Source organism: Peromyscus eremicus, chromosome 13 (genome assembly GCF_949786415.1).
Source record: "Peromyscus eremicus chromosome 13, PerEre_H2_v1, whole genome shotgun sequence".
NCBI lineage: Eukaryota > Metazoa > Chordata > Mammalia > Rodentia > Cricetidae > Peromyscus > Peromyscus eremicus.
In genome coordinates, this window is record NC_081429.1 from 2,144,762 (window position 1) to 2,165,219 (window position 20,458).

General features: G+C 49.7%; 1 protein-coding gene across 4 annotated transcripts in view; it reads left to right on the top strand.

Annotated features, from left to right (window-relative positions):
- Positions 1-20,458, top strand: part of Armc9 (armadillo repeat containing 9) — a 125,796-nt gene that overhangs the window by 20,480 nt on the left and 84,858 nt on the right. For all 4 annotated transcript variants that reach the window (XM_059278172.1, XM_059278173.1, XM_059278175.1 and 1 more), the window contains 2 exons: positions 2,034-2,191; positions 5,646-5,744. In XM_059278172.1, the coding sequence (XP_059134155.1) occupies positions 2,034-2,191; positions 5,646-5,744 (257 nt within the window). The remainder of the gene's footprint in view (positions 1-2,033; positions 2,192-5,645; positions 5,745-20,458) is intronic.

Here is a 20,458-nt window from a genome sequence, read left to right on the forward strand (position 1 = left end):
TGGCGCTCTCAAGCTGCTATGCATCCTGCCTGCCGCTTTCCTGAGTGGGTCTTGCACGTTGCTGGCACCCTTCTCTGGTGGCTTCAAGGTCACTGCTAGAGCTATGTAATGTATCACCTCACTGGGAGTTGCTTGCAGGGACTCCAACCCCAGCGCACTGCTTAGCCTCCTGGTTTGCCTTTGAAATCTCAGCCGAAGCTGCAATGACTGTAACTCCTGCATTCTGCCTGTAAAAGCTTCCTGTGGATGACATTGGCTTCTGCTGTCAGAATAAAACATTCCTGACCCCTTAGAACTTGCGTTTCAGTCATCCGGATGACTGCAGAAATCCCAAGGCCGTCTTGAGTGGATAGGGCATCCATAGGTGTGGTTTGGTTTTGACAGAGTCTTGAACGTAGCACAGGCCGGGCTCCCGTTGCTCTTTTCTGGAAAGTCTTTGAAACCAATTTATATTTCTGAGTCTGTGGTAGCCTTGCAGATTTCTGTAGTGTCCTCCAGGCCTGTTTCTGCTTGTCTCGGTACAGAGGGCTTGATTCACTTAACCTGAGTTTAGACAAAGGGCCAGACACGTATGCCACTGGGCCTTTTCCTGGCCGACCTTTTGCTCTTGATTCTCATTGAGGATTTGGTTAAAAATAGCAATGCCCATGCCATGGCATGAGTGCCCTGCTGCCTTGAAGTCTCTGCTAAGTAAGCCACCTTTCAGACTGGCTCTCTGACATGATGTACAGAGGACAGCCTTTTCTCCAATCCCCAGAAGAATTCTCTTTTCCTTCTGGAAGCACACAGCATGGTCTTATTGTCTGTGATTGTGTTTGCATGGAAGCCCTACCTGGCTCACCCATTAAACTTGGTAAACTTCAACTCTGCAATAGCATTTGAGGATTCCTCTAGCTTCCTCCTCCAGACTCTTCTACCCCCCACCCCCCGCCACACACACGCGCACATGCGCACACACACGTCACCAGGTATGGTGTAGTCAGCAGCCCTGCATCTTAGTGCCAGTTTCTCTTGCATATCCCAAGCCCAGTGGTTCCAGATGTGTGACTGGTTCTGCCCGAGTGCTCCCACACTCAAGGCTCAGAGTGGGCAGGTCTGGCTGAACCTGCATGGAGGAGCAGGAATAGAGACGTGTCTTCACAGGGCCAGCCTAGAATGTGTGTCAGTCACTAGTAGGCTGCTGCGTAGCTGGCACACAGCGCAGGAGCATCCTGGGAGCGCCGCAGCACCTGCGGTTCCTCTGCCCACTGCAAGGGTAGGCAGGGAATTCTCAACTGTGCTGTCACTGCCGCCTGGCCTCAGTGAGTCAGGGCCAGTCCTTGGCTTGTTTTTGTTTTGTTTGGTTTTGCGTCTTGTTTTTGAAGACAGAGTTTCTCTGTGTGTTCCTGGCTGTCCTGGAACTCGCTCTGTAGACAAAGCTGGTCTTGAACTCAGGTCTACCTGTCTCTGCCTCCCGAGTGCTGGGATTAAAGGCTCATGCACTACCATACCCCACAGCAGTTGATATCCTTAAACATGGTCGAGCATTTGGCTCTTGCCCTGCTGCTCCTGCAAGTGCACCTTCAACCCACAGTTGGATTGCTGCCACTGTGTCTGTGGGTCCCATTTTCATCAGCTACCCATGTGACATTGGGCATCTAGGCTTGTTCCATTCTATTGTTATTGTGAATGCAGTAGCAGTAAACCAGATATGTGGGTATTTTTGTGGTGGGGCAAGGAGTCCTTAGGGTATATGCCCAGGAGTGGTGTAGCTTGGTCATATGAACTTTGCAGGGAACCTGTCCCCTGTCCCCTGCTTTCCATAATTGCTGCCCAGGTTCACATTCCCACCAACAGTGAACAAGAGTTCTTCCCCACATCCTTGCCAGCATTTGCTGTCAGAAACCTTTTTATTACTGCCACCGTTTATGTGGTGTTGTGAAGTTTCGTGGCAGAAGGCTTGGCAGCCTCAGAGAAGAGCACAGTCACTTGGTTTCTGGGTTTGCTGCCATAGCTGTCCTTGTGTTTGGCTTCAGTGTAGATTGTCTTCCTAGAAATGCTGCAGCAGCTCCACCAGCAGCTGGTGGAGGCCGAGCGCCGGTCCATGACCTACCTCAAGCGGTACAATAAGATCCAGGCCGACTACCACAACCTCATCGGAGTCACAGCCGAGCTGGTGGATTCTCTAGAGGCGACAGTCAGTGGCAAGATGGTAAGGAACATCCCCTTTGTATATTTCCGAGGAAGTGCGTGGGGCCTGGGCCGCACTGCTGTGGGGCTCCTGGCCCCTCACTGATGGAGCTGGTCCTGCATTTCAGGAAGCCAGTGTGCCGCAGCTGTGCTGACACTTGCAAGGTTTTACCTGTGTTCTGAACACATGCTCTTCCTTGCTTTCAGTTTCTGTCATATTTTTTTTTGTTAAAATTTTTATTTATTCATTATGTATACAGTATTCTGCCTGCATGTGTCCCTGCAGGCCAGAAGAGGGCACCAGATCTCATTACAGGTGTGTAGCTAGAGTTTTCTTGCCTGGCCCACAGTCAGGACAAATCTCTCTCACCTGCCAGTCCCACAGCCTCTCAGACCCGACCAAGTAAACACAGAGACTTATATTGCTTTCAAACTGTATGGCCGTGGCAGGCATCTTGCTAACTGTTCTTATAGCTTAAATTAATCCGTTTCTATAAATCTATACCTTGCCACGTGGCTCGTGGTTTACCGGCATCTTCATATGCTGTTTGTCATCTTGGCGGCTGGCAGTGTCTCTCTGACTCAGCCTTCCACTTCCCAGCTTTATTCTCCTCCTTGTCCCGCCTACACTTCCTGCCTAGCCAATGGCCAATCAGTGTTTTATTTATTGACTAATTAGCAACACATTTGCCATACAGAACATCCCACAGCACAGGTGGTTGTGAACCACCATGTGGTTGCTGGGAATTGAACTCAGGTCCTCTGGAAGAGCAGTCAGTGTTCTTAACCGCTGAGCCATCTCTCCAGCCCCATATTTTTTTTTTTAATGTTATTATGGGCCCAGTGTAGTGGCACACACTTTAATCACAGCATTGGGAGGCAGAAGAAGACAGAACTCTGTGAGTTTGAGACCAGCCTGGTCTACATAACAGGTTGCAGGTTAGCCAAGGCCCTGTCTAAACAGAAAAGAAGAAAGAAAGGGGGGGGGGGAGAGACCGAGACCCCAAAACTAAGATGAATAGAGTTCAGAGAAGTATCTGGATACTGAATCAGCATAGGAAGATCCATTGCTTTACTCTCCCAGGAGGGCACTGCTCCTCAGTTCTGTGTACCACATAATTTTGTTGTTGTAGTTACCAGGTGACTTATGATACATGGCTAGTGTTAAGGATAAGGTAAAGGGGACTGGAGAGATAGATCAGAGGTTAAGGACCCAAGTTTGACTCTAACATCACTCTTGGAGGAGACGAACTGTAGTCAGCCGTGAATACACACATAGAAACGCAAATAACACAGAAAGACTACAAGGAAAAATCCACGCCTCCCTTTTGTCTTCTGTCCTATTAAAAATAAGTGTCTCCATTCTGGGTGTACCTCCAGCAGCCAGGAGGATGTGATGCCTGGTGTGGCATGATGATCAAAGATGAGCCCATAGCTCCTGCTACTGACTTTGCATGCTAAGACTGGAGCAGACATCAAGGCAGAGATGCCAAGGGACCTCAGGTAGCAAAGTGGGGCCGAGGAGGTGGCTCATTGATTAAGAACACTTGTGCTAGACATGACCACACACACCTTTAATACCAGCACTTGGGAAGTAAAGGCAGGCGGATCTCTATGTGTTTGAGGCCAGCCTGGAATACATAGTTCTAGGATAGCCAGGGCTGTGCAGAAAGACCTTGTCTCAAAAACCAAACATGCCAGGCAGTGGTGACACACGCCTTTAGTCCCAGCACTCGGGAAGCAGAGGCAGGCAGATCTCTGAGTTCGAGGCCAGCCTGGTCTACAGAGCGAGTTCCAGGACAGCCAGGGATACACAGAGAAACCCTGAGGAAGAACACTTGTTTTTGCATTGGACTAGGGCTCAGTTCCCCCTGAACCCACATAGCGGCTTCCAGGAATGGTCTGATGCCCTCGTTTGGTCTCCTTGGGGACCAGGCACGTATGCAGTGCCCTTACATGTAGACAAAACATATAAAATACATAAATCTTTTAAAAAAAGATGGGCAAAGCATGAAGGATGCATTCTTTTTTATTTTAATTTAGATTGTTTGTGTATAGGTGTTTTCCTGCATGTGTGTTTATTCACCATGTGCATACCTGGTGCCCAAGGAGGCAAGAAGAAAGGCATCAGATCCTGTGGAACTAGAGTTACAGGCACTTGTGAGCTCCCTGATGTGGATCCTGGGTACTGAACTCAGATCCTCTGGGAGAGAGCAGCAAATGCTCTTAACTGCCAAGCCATCTCTGCAGCCCCATAGCTTGTCTAGAAAGATGTGCTTATGACAAACAGTTCAAACAATGCAGAGGACCCCACCATGCTTTCATCTCCTTTTCGACATAGATGTTAACATGTTTTTGTGTGTGCATATATTTGTGAGGATGTTTGGATCCCCTGGAACTGGATTACAGACAGTTGTAAACTGCCATGTGGGTGCTGGGAATTGAACCCTGGTCCTATGGAACAGTAGCCAATGCTTTTAACCATGAGCCATCTATCCTACCTCTGTAGTCAGTTACTTTTATCTCTTAGGTCAGTGTCTTAATTCTTCCCCAGACCTCTGAGGTTGTGGTGGTTACTTTTAATTGTCCACTTGACACAATCTACAGCCACCTGAGAAGAAAGTCTCAGTGAGGAATTGTCTGGATCAGCTTGGTCTATAGGCATGTCTGTGGAAGATTATCGTGATTTAAGTTAATTGATTGGGAAGATCCAGCCCACAGTGGGCAACACTATTCCCTAGATCTGGATTCTGAACTGCATAAGAATGGAGAAATCAAGCTAAGTAGTAAGCATGCAGCATGCATTCTCTCTGCCCATGACTGGAGGTGACTAGATGCTTCAAGTTTCTATTAGTGACTTCCCCACGGTGACAGGCTGTACCTGGAGTAGTGTGCTAAAGAAAACCCATTTTCCCTTATGTCACTTTTTGTAAGTATCTTAGTTAGGGTTTTTATTACTGTGAAGAGAGACCATGACTATGGCAACTATTATAAAGAAAACATTTAATTGGGGTGGCTTGCTTATAGTTTCAGAGGTTCAGTCCATTATCATCATGGCAGGGAGCGTGGCAGCATGCAGGCAGATGTGATGCCGGAGAAGTAACTGAGAATCCTACATCCTGCAGGCAACAGGAAGTTGACTGAGACACTGGATGGTATCCTGAGCATAGGAAACCTCAAAGCCCTCCCCAAAAATGACACATTTCCTCCAATAAGGCCATACCCACATCAACAAAGCCTTACCTCCTAATAGTGCCACTCCCTATGAGATTATGGGGCCCAATTACATCCAAACTATCACAGTAAGGTATTTTTGTCCCAGCAGCGGAAGCTAAAACAGAGGATAAAGCGTAAGATGCTCTCTCTAGCGTGGCTATTTCATCAGCTCACCTACAAGAAATGCTGAGAGGTAGCGGGCCTTAAGGTCCTGTGGGCAGGTTGCATGCCTTTCACCTGATGGCCTTTCCTTCTTCCAGATCACCCCCGAGTACCTGCAGAGCGTCTGCGTCCGCCTCTTCAGCAACCAGATGCGGCAGAGCCTGGCACACAGTGTGGACTTCACAAGGCCTGGGACGGTGAGGCGCCATGGGAGAAAGGGTGTCCTGGGTTTGTCCCCCCAGACTTAAAGCGAACTTACTAAAGAGAATGAAAGTCTGTGAGAAAATGACATTCAAGAGACTCTGAAGCAGTTGTCTTTGGTGGTCTAGGTACTTCCAGAAGGAAAACAAAGCTGTTTTTGAGAAGGATGCAGTTGAGGTCAGCCCTTGGGGTGAGCAAGGAGAGATGCTGTTGTGATCTGTCAGGGGTGAGCAAGGAGAGATGCTGTTGTGATCTGTCGGGGGTGAGCAAGGAGAGATGCTGTTGTGATCTGTCAGGGGTGAGCAAGGAGAGATGCTGTTGTGATCTGTCGGGGGTGAGCAAGGAGAGATGCTGTTGTGATCTGTCAGGGGTGAGCAAGGAGAGATGCTGTTGTGATCTGTCAGGGGTGAGCAAGGAGAGATGCTGTTGTGATCTGTCGGGGGTGAGCAAGGAGAGATGCTGTTGTGATCTGTCGGGGGTGAGCAAGGAGAGATGCTGTTGTGATCTGTCAGGGGTGAGCAAGGAGAGATGCTGTTGTGATCTGTCGGGGGTGAGCAAGGAGAGATGCTGTTGTGATCTGTCGGGGGTGAGCAAGGAGAGATGCTGTTGTGATCTGTCAGGGGTGAGCAAGGAGAGATGCTGTTGTGATCTGTCAGGGGGTGAGCAAGGAGAGATGCTGTTGTGATCTGTCGGGGGTGAGCAAGGAGAGATGCTGTTGTGATCTGTCGGGGGTGAGCAAGGAGAGATGCTGTTGTGATCTGTCGGGGGTGAGCAAGGAGAGATGCTGTTGTGATCTGTCGGGGGTGAGCAAGGAGAGATGCTGTTGTGATCTGTCAGGGGTGAGCAAGGAGAGATGCTGTTGTGATCTGTCGGGGGTGAGCAAGGAGAGATGCTGTTGTGATCTGTCAGGGGTGAGCAAGGAGAGATGCTGTTGTGATCTGTCGGGGATGAGCAAGGAGAGATGCTGTTGTGATCTGTCAGGGGTGAGCAAGGAGAGATGCTGTTGTGATCTGTCAGGGGTGAGCAAGGAGAGATGCTGTTGTGATCTGTCGGGGGTGAGCAAGGAGAGATGCTGTTGTGATCTGTCGGGGGTGAGCAAGGAGAGATGCTGTTGTGATCTGTCAGGGGTGAGCAAGGAGAGATGCTGTTGTGATCTGTCAGGGGTGAGCAAGGAGAGATGCTGTTGTGATCTGTCAGGGGTGAGCAAGGAGAGATGCTGTTGTGATCTGTCGGGGGTGAGCAAGGAGAGATGCTGTTGTGATCTGTCGGGGGTGAGCAAGGAGAGATGCTGTTGTGATCTGTCGGGGGTGAGCAAGGAGAGATGCTGTTGTGATCTGTCGGGGGTGAGCAAGGAGAGATGCTGTTGTGATCTGTCGGGGGTGAGCAAGGAGAGATGCTGTTGTGATCTGTCGGGGGTGAGCAAGGAGAGATGCTGTTGTGATCTGTCAGGGGTGAGCAAGGAGAGATGCTGTTGTGATCTGTCGGGGGTGAGCAAGGAGAGATGCTGTTGTGATCTGTCAGGGGTGAGCAAGGAGAGATGCTGTTGTGATCTGTCGGGGGTGAGCAAGGAGAGATGCTGTTGTGATCTGTCGGGGGTGAGCAAGGAGAGATGCTGTTGTGATCTGTCGGGGGTGAGCAAGGAGAGATGCTGTTGTGATCTGTCAGGGGTGAGCAAGGAGAGATGCTGTTGTGATCTGTCGGGGGTGAGCAAGGAGAGATGCTGTTGTGATCTGTCGGGGGTGAGCAAGGAGAGATGCTGTTGTGATCTGTCAGGGGTGAGCAAGGAGAGATGCTGTTGTGATCTGTCAGGGGTGAGCAAGGAGAGATGCTGTTGTGATCTGTCGGGGGTGAGCAAGGAGAGATGCTGTTGTGATCTGTCGGGGGTGAGCAAGGAGAGATGCTGTTGTGATCTGTCAGGGGTGAGCAAGGAGAGATGCTGTTGTGATCTGTCAGGGGTGAGCAAGGAGAGAGAGATGCTGTTGTGATCTGTCAGGGGTGAGCAAGGAGAGATGCTGTTGTGATCTGTCAGGCAGCTGCTCCTGGGCACTGAGGCCTGGGAGTCAGGAGGAACAAGCAGAACTCTTAGGGCTCGTCAGTAAAGTGCTTGGCGTGCAAGCATGAGGACCTGCGTCTGATCCCTGGAGCCTGGAACACTGTTGACACCCTAGTGCTGGGAAGGCAGAGGTTGGCAGGTCCCTGAGGCTCACTGCCCAGGCCGTCTAGCCTACCAGGTGAGCCTGAGGACAGTGAGAGGCCCTGTCTCAAAGAAAGGTAGATAGCGCCTGAGGATTACCTACCAAGTTCGTTCTCTGACCTCCACACGTACATGCCCACAGACATGAATGTACTTCCACATGCTTAAACACGTGTAAGAGAGCTGGAGGGGAAAGACTGAATGCTTTAAGACAAGATTGTTTTTAACTGTTTATTCAAAATAGTTACAAAGGGCAAGGAACATGGGGGTCTTTCTTGACCAGCATTTATTTGCTCCCGTGTGTGTGTGTGTGTGTGTGTGTGTGTGTGTGTGTGTGTAATTTCAGTGTGTGTGTAATTTCAGTGTGTGTGTTTCTGCCCTCCCTCATGTGTCTCCATGCACACATGAACATATGCAAACACAAAAGGTTTTATCAAATGTTTGTACATATTTGTCAGGCTGGTATATATTTACTTTTGCTTTGCCTTGTTTTGTCGAGACAAGATCTCATGTAGACCAGGCCAGCATTGAACTTGCTATCTTGTTGATTAAATTCTGATCCTCCTGTCTCTAACTCCCACGTTCTGGGATTACAGGCATGGGAGACCACACCTGACTACAGTGTGCATTTCTTTTCTTTTTCTTTTAGAGATTTATTTTGATACTTTTAATTATGTGCAGCATGTCTGCATGTGGCTATGTGCATATGATTGCATACAGGCCAGAGGCATTGGATCCCCATAGCTTTTCAGTGCTGGGAACCGAACTTGGGTCCTCTGGAAAAGCAGCAAGTGCTCTTAGCTGCTGAGCCATCTCTCCAGTCCCGTGTATATCTCTCAGTCTTGACTGTGTCAGTCTCTTTGTGATCCCAGCTCTAAAGAGGCTGAAGCAGGAAGGATTATAGCAAAATTGAGATCAGCTTGGATTACACAGGGAGCACGAGAGGGGCATGGGCTGTGGAGGGAGACTGTCTTAAAACCAAACCAAACAGGTTACCCAGTCATGTCATTATTGGCTCCAGTAAGTTTAACGTCTCTCTGTCTTTCTGTCTGTCTACCTATAGCTGTTTTATCTAACCCGTCCATCTCCGTTCATCAGTGGAGCCAGTACTGTCCTTCATAGCCACCCGACCGACTCAGTGGCCGGGGGCAGCGTTGTGTGAGTCATCTGGACGCTGTGGGTCCTTTGATCCGGACCGTTTCCCTGGTCTTCTCTTTGGCTCTCATTGTGTTGACACTTGAGGGAACTATAGTCCCCTGTAGAAAAGCAGACTACGGCTGGGCTGGGCATGGTGGCTGGGTGGTGGCACAGCCTTTAGTCCCAGCGCTTGGGAGGCAGAGGCAGGCGGATCTCTTGTGAGTTCAAGGCCACCTGGTCTACAAAGTGAGTTCCAGGACAGAGCTGTTCCATCGAGAAACCTTGTCTCAAGCGCCCTCCCCTAGTCCCACAAAGAAAGCAGAGAAGACTACTCTCCTTGTGTTTTGGGGTTGCCTTGCAATTGGGCTCAGGCCTTGCCTCCCATGCTGAGTGTTCCCAGGGGAATGGCATACTCTTCTAGGACAGCAGCACACCTCAGGCCTGCCTGTTGCCTGGTCAGAGGTTGGGTGGGCAAGTCCAGGTCTGGGCAGAGTCCCTGGTGATCGGCAGTACCCTGTGGACAATGTAACTTTAAATAGGATTTACACATTCATGAACAGAGGCCACCTTTAGTATTAAAAACAAAATTACCGCCTCCCTCATGCTCAAGAAGGTTTAAAGTGGCTTATTGAAAGGTAGAGAAGATAAATATGAAAAAAAATAGAGACTGAAATAGATTATGGATGAAAGAAAAGAAAGAGTAAGCCAGGTAAAGGCCAGGGTGAAGAAAGGTCTGAGCAGTCATGCCGTGCTTACTGAACCTCAGAGCTGCTGGCCGCAGGTTGGCCCCGAGCTCTCCAGTAGCCCTTGTCAAAGGAGACTCAGTTTCATGGCTTGTGCGCCGCTGCAGCCGGGGGCACAGTTAGGAAAGCTTACTAGGTAATATTCTGTGTCCAAGACACCATGATGCATGCTGTCTGCATGGGCCAGGAAGCACAGCCAAAAACCGATTCCTGTGAGCCCCCCCTCAACACACCCCTGAGTAAACTCTTAGGTGCTTTTAAGTTCTCTGTATGCACTTTAAAATTAAGATTAAAAAATTAATTAAATTTTCCAAGTATTCATACTTTATAATTTAAAAGCAAGTTCAGCCGGGCGGTGGTGGCACATGCCTTTAATCCCAGCACTTGGGAGGCAGAGCCAGGCAGATCTCTGTGAGTTCAAGCAAGTTCAATTTGTTGTTGGTTTTTGTTTGTTTTGTTTTTTGAGACAGGGTTTCTCTGTGTGGCTTTGGAGCCTGTCCTGGAACTCACTCTGTCGTCCAGGCTGGCCTCGAACTCACAGACATCCCCCAAGCCGAGGTCTCCCATGGGGAGTCAGCCGAGCCCAGCACACTGAGCCTAGGCAGGTCCAAGCCCCTTCCCACTGCACCAAGGCTGTGCAAGGTGTCACACCACAGTCACCGGATTCCAGAATCCTACCCATAGACCAGGGACAGATCCCGATCCCCCTGCCTGGGTGCCCCCCCAACAGTTCGAGCCAAACAAACGTCTTCCGTATCCAGAGAGCCTAGTCCAGTCCCATGGGGGCTCCACAGCCACCAGTCCACAGTTCATGGGCTTCCATTAGTGTGGCCGGTCAGCTCTGCACGTCCTCCCATCATGATCTCGATGTCCCTCGCCTGCAGTATCTCTCCTCTCTCTCATCAATTGGATTCCCGGAGCTCAGCCTGGTGCCTGGCCATGGATCTCTGTATCTGCCTCCATCAGTCACTGGACAAAGGGTCTATGATGACAGCTAGGTTATTTGCTAGGCTGGTCACCAGAGTAGACCGGTCCAGGCACCCTCTGGACCACTGCCAGCAGACCAAGGTGGGGTCATCCTTGTGTATTCCTGAGAGCCTCCCCAGCACCCTGCCTCTTCCTATTCCCATGATGTCCTCATCTATCATGGTATCTTCCTCCCCGCCCTCCCACTCTGTCCCTGTTCCAGCTTGACCCTCCCATTTCCCTATGTTCTCATCCCCCACGCCTCGCCCTCTGCCATTCCCCACCCCCTAGTCCACTCATGTAGATCTCATCCACTTCTCCTTCACAGGATCATCCTAGGGTCTTTTCCTGTTAGCTAGCCTCTCAGGAGTTGTGGGTTGCAGTCTGGCCATCCCTTCCCTCCCACTTAGAATCCACTTATGAGTGAGTACATACCATGTTTGTCCTTCTGAGTCTGGGTTACCTCCATTTGCCTGCAAATTTCATGATATCATTGTTTTTTACTGCTGAGTAGTACTCCATTGTGTATATGTGCCATATTTTCTTTATCCATTCTTCAGTTGAGGGGCATCTAAGTTGTTTCCAGGTTCTTGCTATTTATTATGAATAATGCTGATATGAACATAGCTGAGCATGTGTTCTTGTGGTAAGATTGAGCATTGCTTGGGTATATGCCCAAGAGTGATATAACTGGGTCTTGAGAAAGACTTATTCCCAATTTTCTGAGAAACCGCCATACTGATTTCCAGAGTGGTACAAGTTTGCATTCCCACCAACAGTGGAGGAGTGTTCCCCTTTCTCAACATCCTCTCCAACATAAGCTGTCTTCAGTGTTTTTTCAAAATATTTTATGTGTATGTTTGCCTGAATGTATGTTTGTATACTGTGTGCATGCTAAATCCATTTTTTACTTTCATTTATTATTATTAATTGATTTATTTTGGGGGAGTTTTCTGAGATAGGGTCTCATTTCATAGCCCTGGCTGTCCTGGGACTCACCATGTGGCCTTGAACTCACAAAGATCCACCTGCCTCTGCCTCCTGAGTGCTGGGATTAAAGGCATGCGCTATCACTCCTGGTTAAACCCATTTTTAAAATTTATATATATATATATATATATATATATATATATATATATATATATTTATTTATTTATTTATTCCTTTTTATTTTATTGATTGATTTTTTTTCCCAAGACAGGGTTTCCCTGTGTAGCCCAGGCTGTCCTGGAACTTGCTCTGTAGACCAAGCTGGCTATTTTATATGTATGAATGTTTTGCCTACATGAATTTCTGTACACCACGTGGATACAGTACCCACAGAGACTAGAAAAGGGCGACAGTTCCTGGGACTGGAGTCACAGACAGTTGTAAGCTGCCGTGTGGGTGCTGGGAAGCAAATCCAGGTCTTCTGGAAGAGCAGCTGGTCCTCTTTAACTGCTGAGCCGTCTCTCCAGCCCCCAAATTCATTTTTAAAAAGCCGATAGTCACACCACTGCTGCCAGCAATTATCCCAGTACTGAGGCATAAGGCTGGCTGCTTGTATGTTCCCTGTAGGAGGGATGTGGCCCAAGGTTGCAGATCAGTTATGCTTATGTGTTTGCTCAAGGACTGAAGAGCTGTCCCCAGAGCTTCCGGCCATGTTGGCCACTCTGTACACAGGGACAGAGACTGGGCTGTGTCGTCTGCCTTAGGATGTAAGCCTTAGGGAGATTTAGTATGTAGAAATCTTAGGAGCTGGCTGTTTCACCTGCAGGATAAAGGGCTTCAAGCCAGGCAATTGGCCAGCCACCTAAAACCTGCTAGTGTATGTAAGACTCACTGCAATGCTTTCCAGTCTGAACTTCTTCACACACCCCCTTCTGAACTGGAAAACAGGACAGAACTATCAGAGGGTTTGTAAAGATCACCATCAACACTGACAGGGCTTCTGTTGGAGAGTGTGGGCATCATTTGTGGAGATCTGAGTCCAGGAATCATAGCCGTTCTGAATAGCCTACCAAACCTGGAATGCTGCCCTTACCACAGAGCCGACACATGGGGACAGCATAGGTGAGCAAGAGCCGGCCTTACCACAGAGCTGCCACACGGGGGCAGCATACACAAGCGGAGCTGGCCTTGCTTTCCCTGGCAGGCTCTGAGGTCAGCAAGAATGGGTGGGCAGGTGACACAGCCAGATGTGCCATGTCACACAAACCCAGTAAGTCATCCCTCTACCCAGAAAAAAAGAAGGGCCACGCTGGCAGAAGGCCTCACAGACTTCAGGAGAGGACGGGGCTCTCGTGCCTTGTCTCATTCCCAGACCACTGTGTCCAGATGCTGCCTTGACTGAGCTGGCTGGCGGATCCAGTTGTTCCCAGAGGATTGGTGCTGATGAGATTCTGGTGTTTTGAAGTAGAGAATTCTAGATGTTGTGTAACACTGAGTCTGTGTGACTGACCGAACTCCAGTCTTCCTCATCTTTGCCTTCCTAGGCAGAACTGGGGTAGTTAAAATCACAGTGTTATCAGCCGCTCAGTAGAAAGAAGTCTGAGTTCTCCCCTGGGCAAGGAGATAAAACAGTTTTCTAAGATTCTGGAAGGACATCCATGCTGCAATGACATTTTCACCTCAGCCAACAGCAGCCCCTGAGTACTGTGGTGATCAGTCTCCCTGTATAGCCTGCCTCTGCCTTCCAGTGCTGGGATTAAAAGCATGTGCCACCGTGCCCGGTCTATAATCTTTGTACACTGACAAAAACTTGTAACTGCATTTCCTAGACTGTATCCCCATTGTTTTAAAAAATATTTTATTATTGCTATCTTAATAATACGTATATGTGCTTGAATACGGTGCCCAGAAGAAGGGCATTGGATCCCCTGGAACTGGAATTGTAGGAGGTTGTAAGCCACCCAACATCAGAGCTGGGATTGAACTCAGATCCCCTGTCAGAGCAGCAAGTGCTCCTAAGCTCTGAGTCTCTCTCCAGTCCCTGTGTCCCCATCGTTATGGAATGTGTGCCTAGTGCTCAGGTCACAGAAGCCACACCTGCAGTTAGAGGGAGGGAGCCAGCTGAAGAGTCAGGGCTACAGGGACATTCAGCTTGAAAACAGCAATTTCACAGTGTTTATGGCAGACCACAAAACCTTTCTCTTCAATTCAGCCATCTCCCAAAGCTTACCTGATGCCTTGGCTAAATACACCTCCTCCAGACCTTTAAAAAATGTATACTTGTGCTGCTCTGCACCTCATCCTTTAGCTTATCAGTACCTTTGTGTATGTGTTTTATTGTTTTAAGACAGGGTTCCAGGGTAGCCTGGAACTCACAATCCTGCTTCACCCCTTCCCAGCATTGTGGTGCCCGCAAGCACCACCTTGTCCAGCCTAACTACAGTTTTTCTTTTTTGATTTTTGTTTGTTTGTTTTTTGAGACAGGGTTTCTCTGTGTAGCCTTGGCTGTCCTGGAACTCGCTCTGTAGACCAGGCTGGCCTCAAACTCACAGAGATCCACCTGTCTCTGCCTCCCGAGTGCTGGGATTAAAAGCATGTGCCAACACCGCCTGACTACCTAACTACATTTTTGAGAGAATTCTCTGTTCTTGTTAGCCTGCTTTTTAGTTCCCTTACTAATAGGTTTTCTGCCCCTCCCCGCTCCCCCTCCCACCCCAGTTGGCAGAGTTTTCCTGTCTTGATCACCTGCTCCCTGTCCCAGAAGCTGCTTCTAAATTACCATATAGAGACTTAATATTATTTATAAATGCTCAGCCAATAGCTCAGGCTTGTTACTAGCTAACTCTTACACTTAAATTAACCCACATTTCTATTTATGCTTTGCCATGTGGCTCATGGCTTGTTACGTCATTTTTTTTACACGTTCTGCTTGCTCAGCAGCTGGCTGGCATCTCCCCTGACTCTGTTTTCCTTCTTCCCATCATTCTCAGTTTTGCTTTCCTGCCTGACTTTCTGCCCAGTTACCGGCCTGTCAGCTTTTTATTAACCAATGAGAATAATACATATTCATAGTGCAGAAAAAGATTGTTCCACAGCACCCCCTCCCTACATAATACATTTCTCCACTGCCGCAGTAAGCCAGGTCAAGCCAAATTGAAAAAGTATAACAACAGGTTTATTTGAGCAAAGCAACTCCCAGGCAGGTTCTCCAGTCCCAGAGATGGAGGCCAAGGCTGGGGAAGCCACACCCAAACTAAAGCAGAGAGGTTATATAGGTTGTAGACAAGGGGTGGTGGTGTGTCTGCCACAAGCTGGGTTTGTGCCCAGCTGTGGTCAAAAGCTGAATGCTTTAGATGGGGACTTAGGCAGCTAGCAACTTCAGGGGAGGACGCTGCCTTAGCCACCAAGAATACTGAACTGGGCTTTTTGGCTCCTTCCCTTTGTTTGGAGACTCTCTGAGTGGGCGGGGTTTGGAGAGAGAGACAGGAATGGGGCTTTCCTGATCATGCTGGGGTGAGCTGGAGGTTCCAGCCGAACACTTACCTTGTAGAGGTGTAGTTATTGTTCAGTTTTTTCTTTGTTTGTTTGGTTGGTTGGTTGGTTTTTTGGAGACCAGGTTTCTCTGTGTAGTCTTGCTGCTGTCCTGGAATTGCTCTGTAGACCAGGCTGGCCTCATACTCAGAGATCGGCCTGCCTCTGCCTCCTGAGTGCTGAGACTAAACACATGTGTCACCACCCCTGGCACTTTGTAGGGTTTTGGTTTGAAGACAGTGTGGTCTCTGGTGTGGAGATGACCGTCCAGCCTGTGGCTGTCTTGAAGCTGCAGCTACATTTGTGTGAGGTGCTGTGGCCCTGAGAACGCATGGCCCATCCTTCCCTTCTCTGCTGCTGCCCTTCAGAGACATGAACGTAGAAGTACTGGAGGACACTGGGGGACAGCCCTTTCCACCCCATGATGACCAAGAGCCTACCCAACTCTCAAGTTGAAATGCAAGCCATATCCCACCTCAGTGAGTCCCAAGGCCCCGTAGTGTCCTCCAGGGCTTGTGAGTTTGTGAGAAGTTTTCACTGAAATGAATCTTTGTTTGGACAAACAGCACAACTGGGAACTAGCCCTCCCTTTTCCCCACATCTCCAGGTAAGGATGTATTGGAAATAAGAGTTAAACTATCTCCATGATAGCAGTAAATCCACAAAAGACCTAGAAAATGGGAGCATTGGAGGGGAACTGCAGTCACCCTGTCCTCTGTAAAATGCTGCAGGGGTTGTGGTGGCCGACTCTCAGGGTGGACTGCACAGTTGTTGAGGAGCAGGGCCACACGTGGCTCTTCTTCATGTTGTGTAATCCTTGCTCTGGCTGAAGCTCAGCATCTCCAGCCCTCCTCACCTCCTGGTGCCTTCCCTAGGTCTTCAAGGCTTCCTGCAGCTGGCCACATGGCCACTCTACTTCAGACTCAGTGTGGCAAGAGAGTCACCTGCTGAGATCCCACCCCTTGCTGCTCACACACAGACGTGTGCTCTGTACCCCCTCCCCCATCTTTAACTTTAATTAGCTGGTAGAACCATTATTGGCTGTTAGCTCTGACCTTCCTGCCCCAGCTCCAGACATAGGCTTCCAGACTCCTTCCACAAACGTTTTGTGTGCCCGCCATCCACTCCGCCCTGTTGCCTGTTGTGGAGAATGACATTCCAGAAAGCACCTGGAGGTCACCCATGTGCCCTGGTCATCGGGATCTGGCAGAGCAGCCCCTCTCTGCTGTGTTAGTTGCTTGGAGTTGTTGAGACTGCCCCTAGTTCTCTCCTGGCTCTGAGCCAGGGCCTCCTCAGTGTCATGCTGGTCACTCAGCTCTCTGGGTGTGTCTGTAGGATTCAGGTGTCTCAGCAGTCGCAGTCACATTACCCCTTTGTTCAATGACTGTCTTCAGGGCAAAGTGGTTCTCTTTCTGTGTCGTCCCCCACCCCCACCCCGTCCCATCCCCACCTGAGACAGGGTTTCTCTGTGTAGTTTTGGTGCCTGTCCTGGAACTCACTCTGTAGACCAGGCTGGCCTCGAACTCACAGAGATCCTCCTCCTGGCTCTGCTGGGAGTAAAGGTGTGCGCCTCCACCGCCCAGCTGTGGTTCTCCTTCTGTACACACTCTCTTCAGGTTACACAGTCCCCAAGGGTGCTCCCCCAGCTGCAGGCCGAGGCCTTGTGTGTCCCGCTGTGACCTGAGCCTCTCTGGAAGTTTCCTCAGGAGGGTCCACAGTCCTTGTTCATGTGCACTTGAGCATAGCTGAGGCATGGCAGAAACGGGCCTGGCCTGAAGGCTTTCGCGGCCCCCTCTGTTCTAGGCGCATGCTGCTGGGGTGTCAAGCTGCCCTCCTTTCCTCCTCCTCCTGGTTGGGCCAAGCACCTCTTCCTTCTGGCCTCTCTTTTTCTTTTCTTTTTGGTTTTTTGAGACAGGGTTTCACTGTGTAGCTTTGGCTGTCCTGGAACTCACTCTATAGCTCAGGCTGGCCTCGAACTCACAAATCCGCCTGCCTCTGCCTTCTGAGTGTTGGAATTACAGGCGTGCACCACCACCGCCCGGCTCTTCCAGCCTTTCTTGTGCTCACATGTCCCTCCTGAACTGCCCCTAGGAGTACTGTCTTTGATGTCACACCTGAACTGAGCTCTCCAGAGACACTTCACAGCCTGACCCCACAGGTCCTCAGGTTGTTCCCATCAGTTGTCTCAGGCCTGCAGCTGGTCCCCACCTCCTGGACACCAGGCCTTAGGCCACAGCTGCTGGGAAGGCAGGGCTCGGGGGCTTCCTGTGTCTGAGGAAAGAGGAAGGTGTCACATTTTCACCTTGGCTTGTGTACACCTTTGTCTCCACATCTAAGAATCCCAGGAGCTTTCACTGAGCGAACTCAGTAATTGACACCTTGGTTTACGGCTTGCTCTGCTGTGTCCTCTCTCTGTCTCAGCATTCCTTCAGGGCTTCTTCGGGTGGACTCCACCAGCTAGCTGTTTAGGGAGCTTGGGAACACTGTCTGCCATCTGAGTCTCATCCTCGGCTGTGGTGGCCCTTTTCCTGTCTCAGGATGGAGTCTTAGAAATCAAATAGCACCCTCTAGGACAGAGTCAGGCCTCCGTAACAAGGACGTCCTTTCTGGGGCTTGCTCCTTCAGCATTAGGAATCTGCTGTTGGGTCAGGCAGTGGTGGCACACACCTTTAGTCCCAGCACTTGGGAGGCAGAGGAAGGTGGATCTTTGAGTTCAAGGCCAACCTGGTCTACATAGTGAGTTCTAGGACAGCCAGGGCTATACAGAACCCTGTCTGAAAAAGCAAGTAAACAAACAAAAACTCCACTTGCCTCAGTAGAGGGCTTAGCTGTGACTGATAGATTTTCTCCTGCTGGGGCTGTCCCCTGCCAGTTGGTGGGCTCTGCATGTCCCCCACACACTGCAGTCAGTGCCCACAGCCGTGGGACAGTGACTCAAATGCAGGCAACAGGAGCTGTGCTCATAACTGGCTTGAGAGCCTGCAGCAGATACCTTAGAGATCCAGTGCATGTCCTGGGTCGCTCAGTGGAAGTTTAGAAAGCCTCCTTGGTGTTTGTGTGTGATGACCAAGACTTCTGGGGCTGGGATATGGCTCAGCCGGTAGAATGCCTAGCATGAGTGAAGCCTTGGGTTCAATCACCAGCACCAAACCAGGAGTGGTGGCTCATACCTGTAGTCCCAGCGTTCAGGAGGACCAGAAGTTCAAGGCCATTCTCAGTTAAATAGTGACTTTGAAGCCAGCCTGGGTTACGTGAGGTCTTGTCTCAAAACCTACAGGAAGGAAAGAAGTAGAGCTTCTATGAAGTCCCCATAGCTTGAGAGGGCCACCCCCAGGTGTCAGTTACACTGAGCACCCCCAGTGGAGGAGGGGCTTGGCGCAGGCCGGTGGGGAAGAAGAGACTATGCAACCTACAGTGCTGCTGTCACTGGCCTCTCTAGGTGGGTACTGCCTGTGTCTTGTGGATGGAATGTCAAGTCTGGAGTCATTTAGCTCGCATCAGAAGAGATTTGACCGCTGTATGCCTGGCTGGGAGTTAGCAGACAGGGAGATGGTTGACAAGCTTGTGAGGCCGTGGCGCTAGGTGTGGCTCAGTCGGTAGAGTGCATGCTTAGCTTGCATGAAGCCTGGGGCTCCATTCCACACACCGCGGAAAACCAGGGAGAGTGGTGGGTACCTGAAGTCCCAATACTCCAGGATGTGAGGCAGGAGGATCAAAGGTTTGAAGTCATTCTTGTTTATGTTTGAGTCTAGCCTAGGCTACATGAGACTCGGTTTAAAAAACAACCCAGAAAATCACGTAAGTCCCTGTATACAACAGAGGAGCAACAGCCAACAGCATCTGCAGACACCAGCACGTGTTCTCTAAGGGCAGACTCACCCAGTGGGGACTGCTGGGGGGGGGGGGGGACGCACTCCACACCCGGTGCAGAGGCTGGAGAGCACTTAGTTGTACCGGAGGAAGCTTCGAGGAGGTAAGGGCAGAGGGCTGTGCTGGGGTCCTTCTCACTGGGCACATAGTCACAGCTGCGTGGGAAAGGAAGGAGAAAGGATGTGGAGAGGGGAGAGGTGTAGCCAGGGAAAGGTAGGAGGCACAAAAGTGTCTGCTGAGGTAGAAGACCTCTTATAGGGAGTGATGAGTTTCACTGGGGAGCTAGGAATGGCTGTTTTTAGTGATTCTTAGAGATTTGTACTGGTGTGTATACTAACATTTAGCAGCTCCATGTCCTCACTTGACCCACTGTCCTGCTGTTTTTAATGTGTGAGATGATGTTAGGTGAGTAGATGATCTCAGACTTGTTTCTGAACAGCTTAGTAAGCTAATAATAGGAATAGGTAATTTATTTGATCAAGACAGCCAAGGATTAAAATGTGAAAACTTCTGGGAGAATAGAGTAGCCTGCTTGCCTAGTGCTTGCAAGGCTCTGGGTTCAGACCCCCCAGCACCACAAAAACTGTGAACACATACATAGTCATGAGGCATTTAGAAGTGAGGCTTGGCCAGGCGGTGATGGCGCACACCCTTAATTCCAGCGCTTGGAGGCGTCTCTGAGTTCTAGGCCAGCCTGGTCTACAAAGTGAGTTCTAGAACAGCCAAGGCTACATAGAAGAACCCTGTCTCTGAGGAAGGGGCCTTGATGTCTACAAGGTGGGATCTGTGGTCTGTAAACTTGGCAGAGGGAAGCAGTCAGAACCAGGGTCCTTGCCAAGACCACTTCCTTAGTATCAGCGGGGGCTCTGGAGTGACTCTTGGGAGTCAGTCCTCATTCATTCGTCAAGTGCTGACTGGTGTCTCTGGATGCCCAGTGTTGGGAATGAATGACGTATTTTTAAAAGCTCCTAAGGAGATGGAGTCCCGCTGTGTCCCTCCCTCACTGGCTTCAGGAACTGATGACATTTGGTAGACTTGGTTCCTTTCTTTCCTCTGTTTAGTTTTTCTTTCTCAGGTCTGCTGTGTTCCGCCCTCTTCTTGTCTTCTTTTTCTTTGCAAACTGAGGGTGCTGGGCAAATGCTCTGCCATTTAGCTATGCCTACCCTCTTGGCTCCAAATCCTTTGAAACACTGCCTCACCAATAAATAAAATACCCACGTCTGGCAGGGAGACTTAAAAATAAACACAACCCACAAATAAATAGAATCAACAGGAATCCCCAACACCAGTTCAGTATACTCAGATTTCTTAATGTCACAATTTTATTTTACATTTGGCT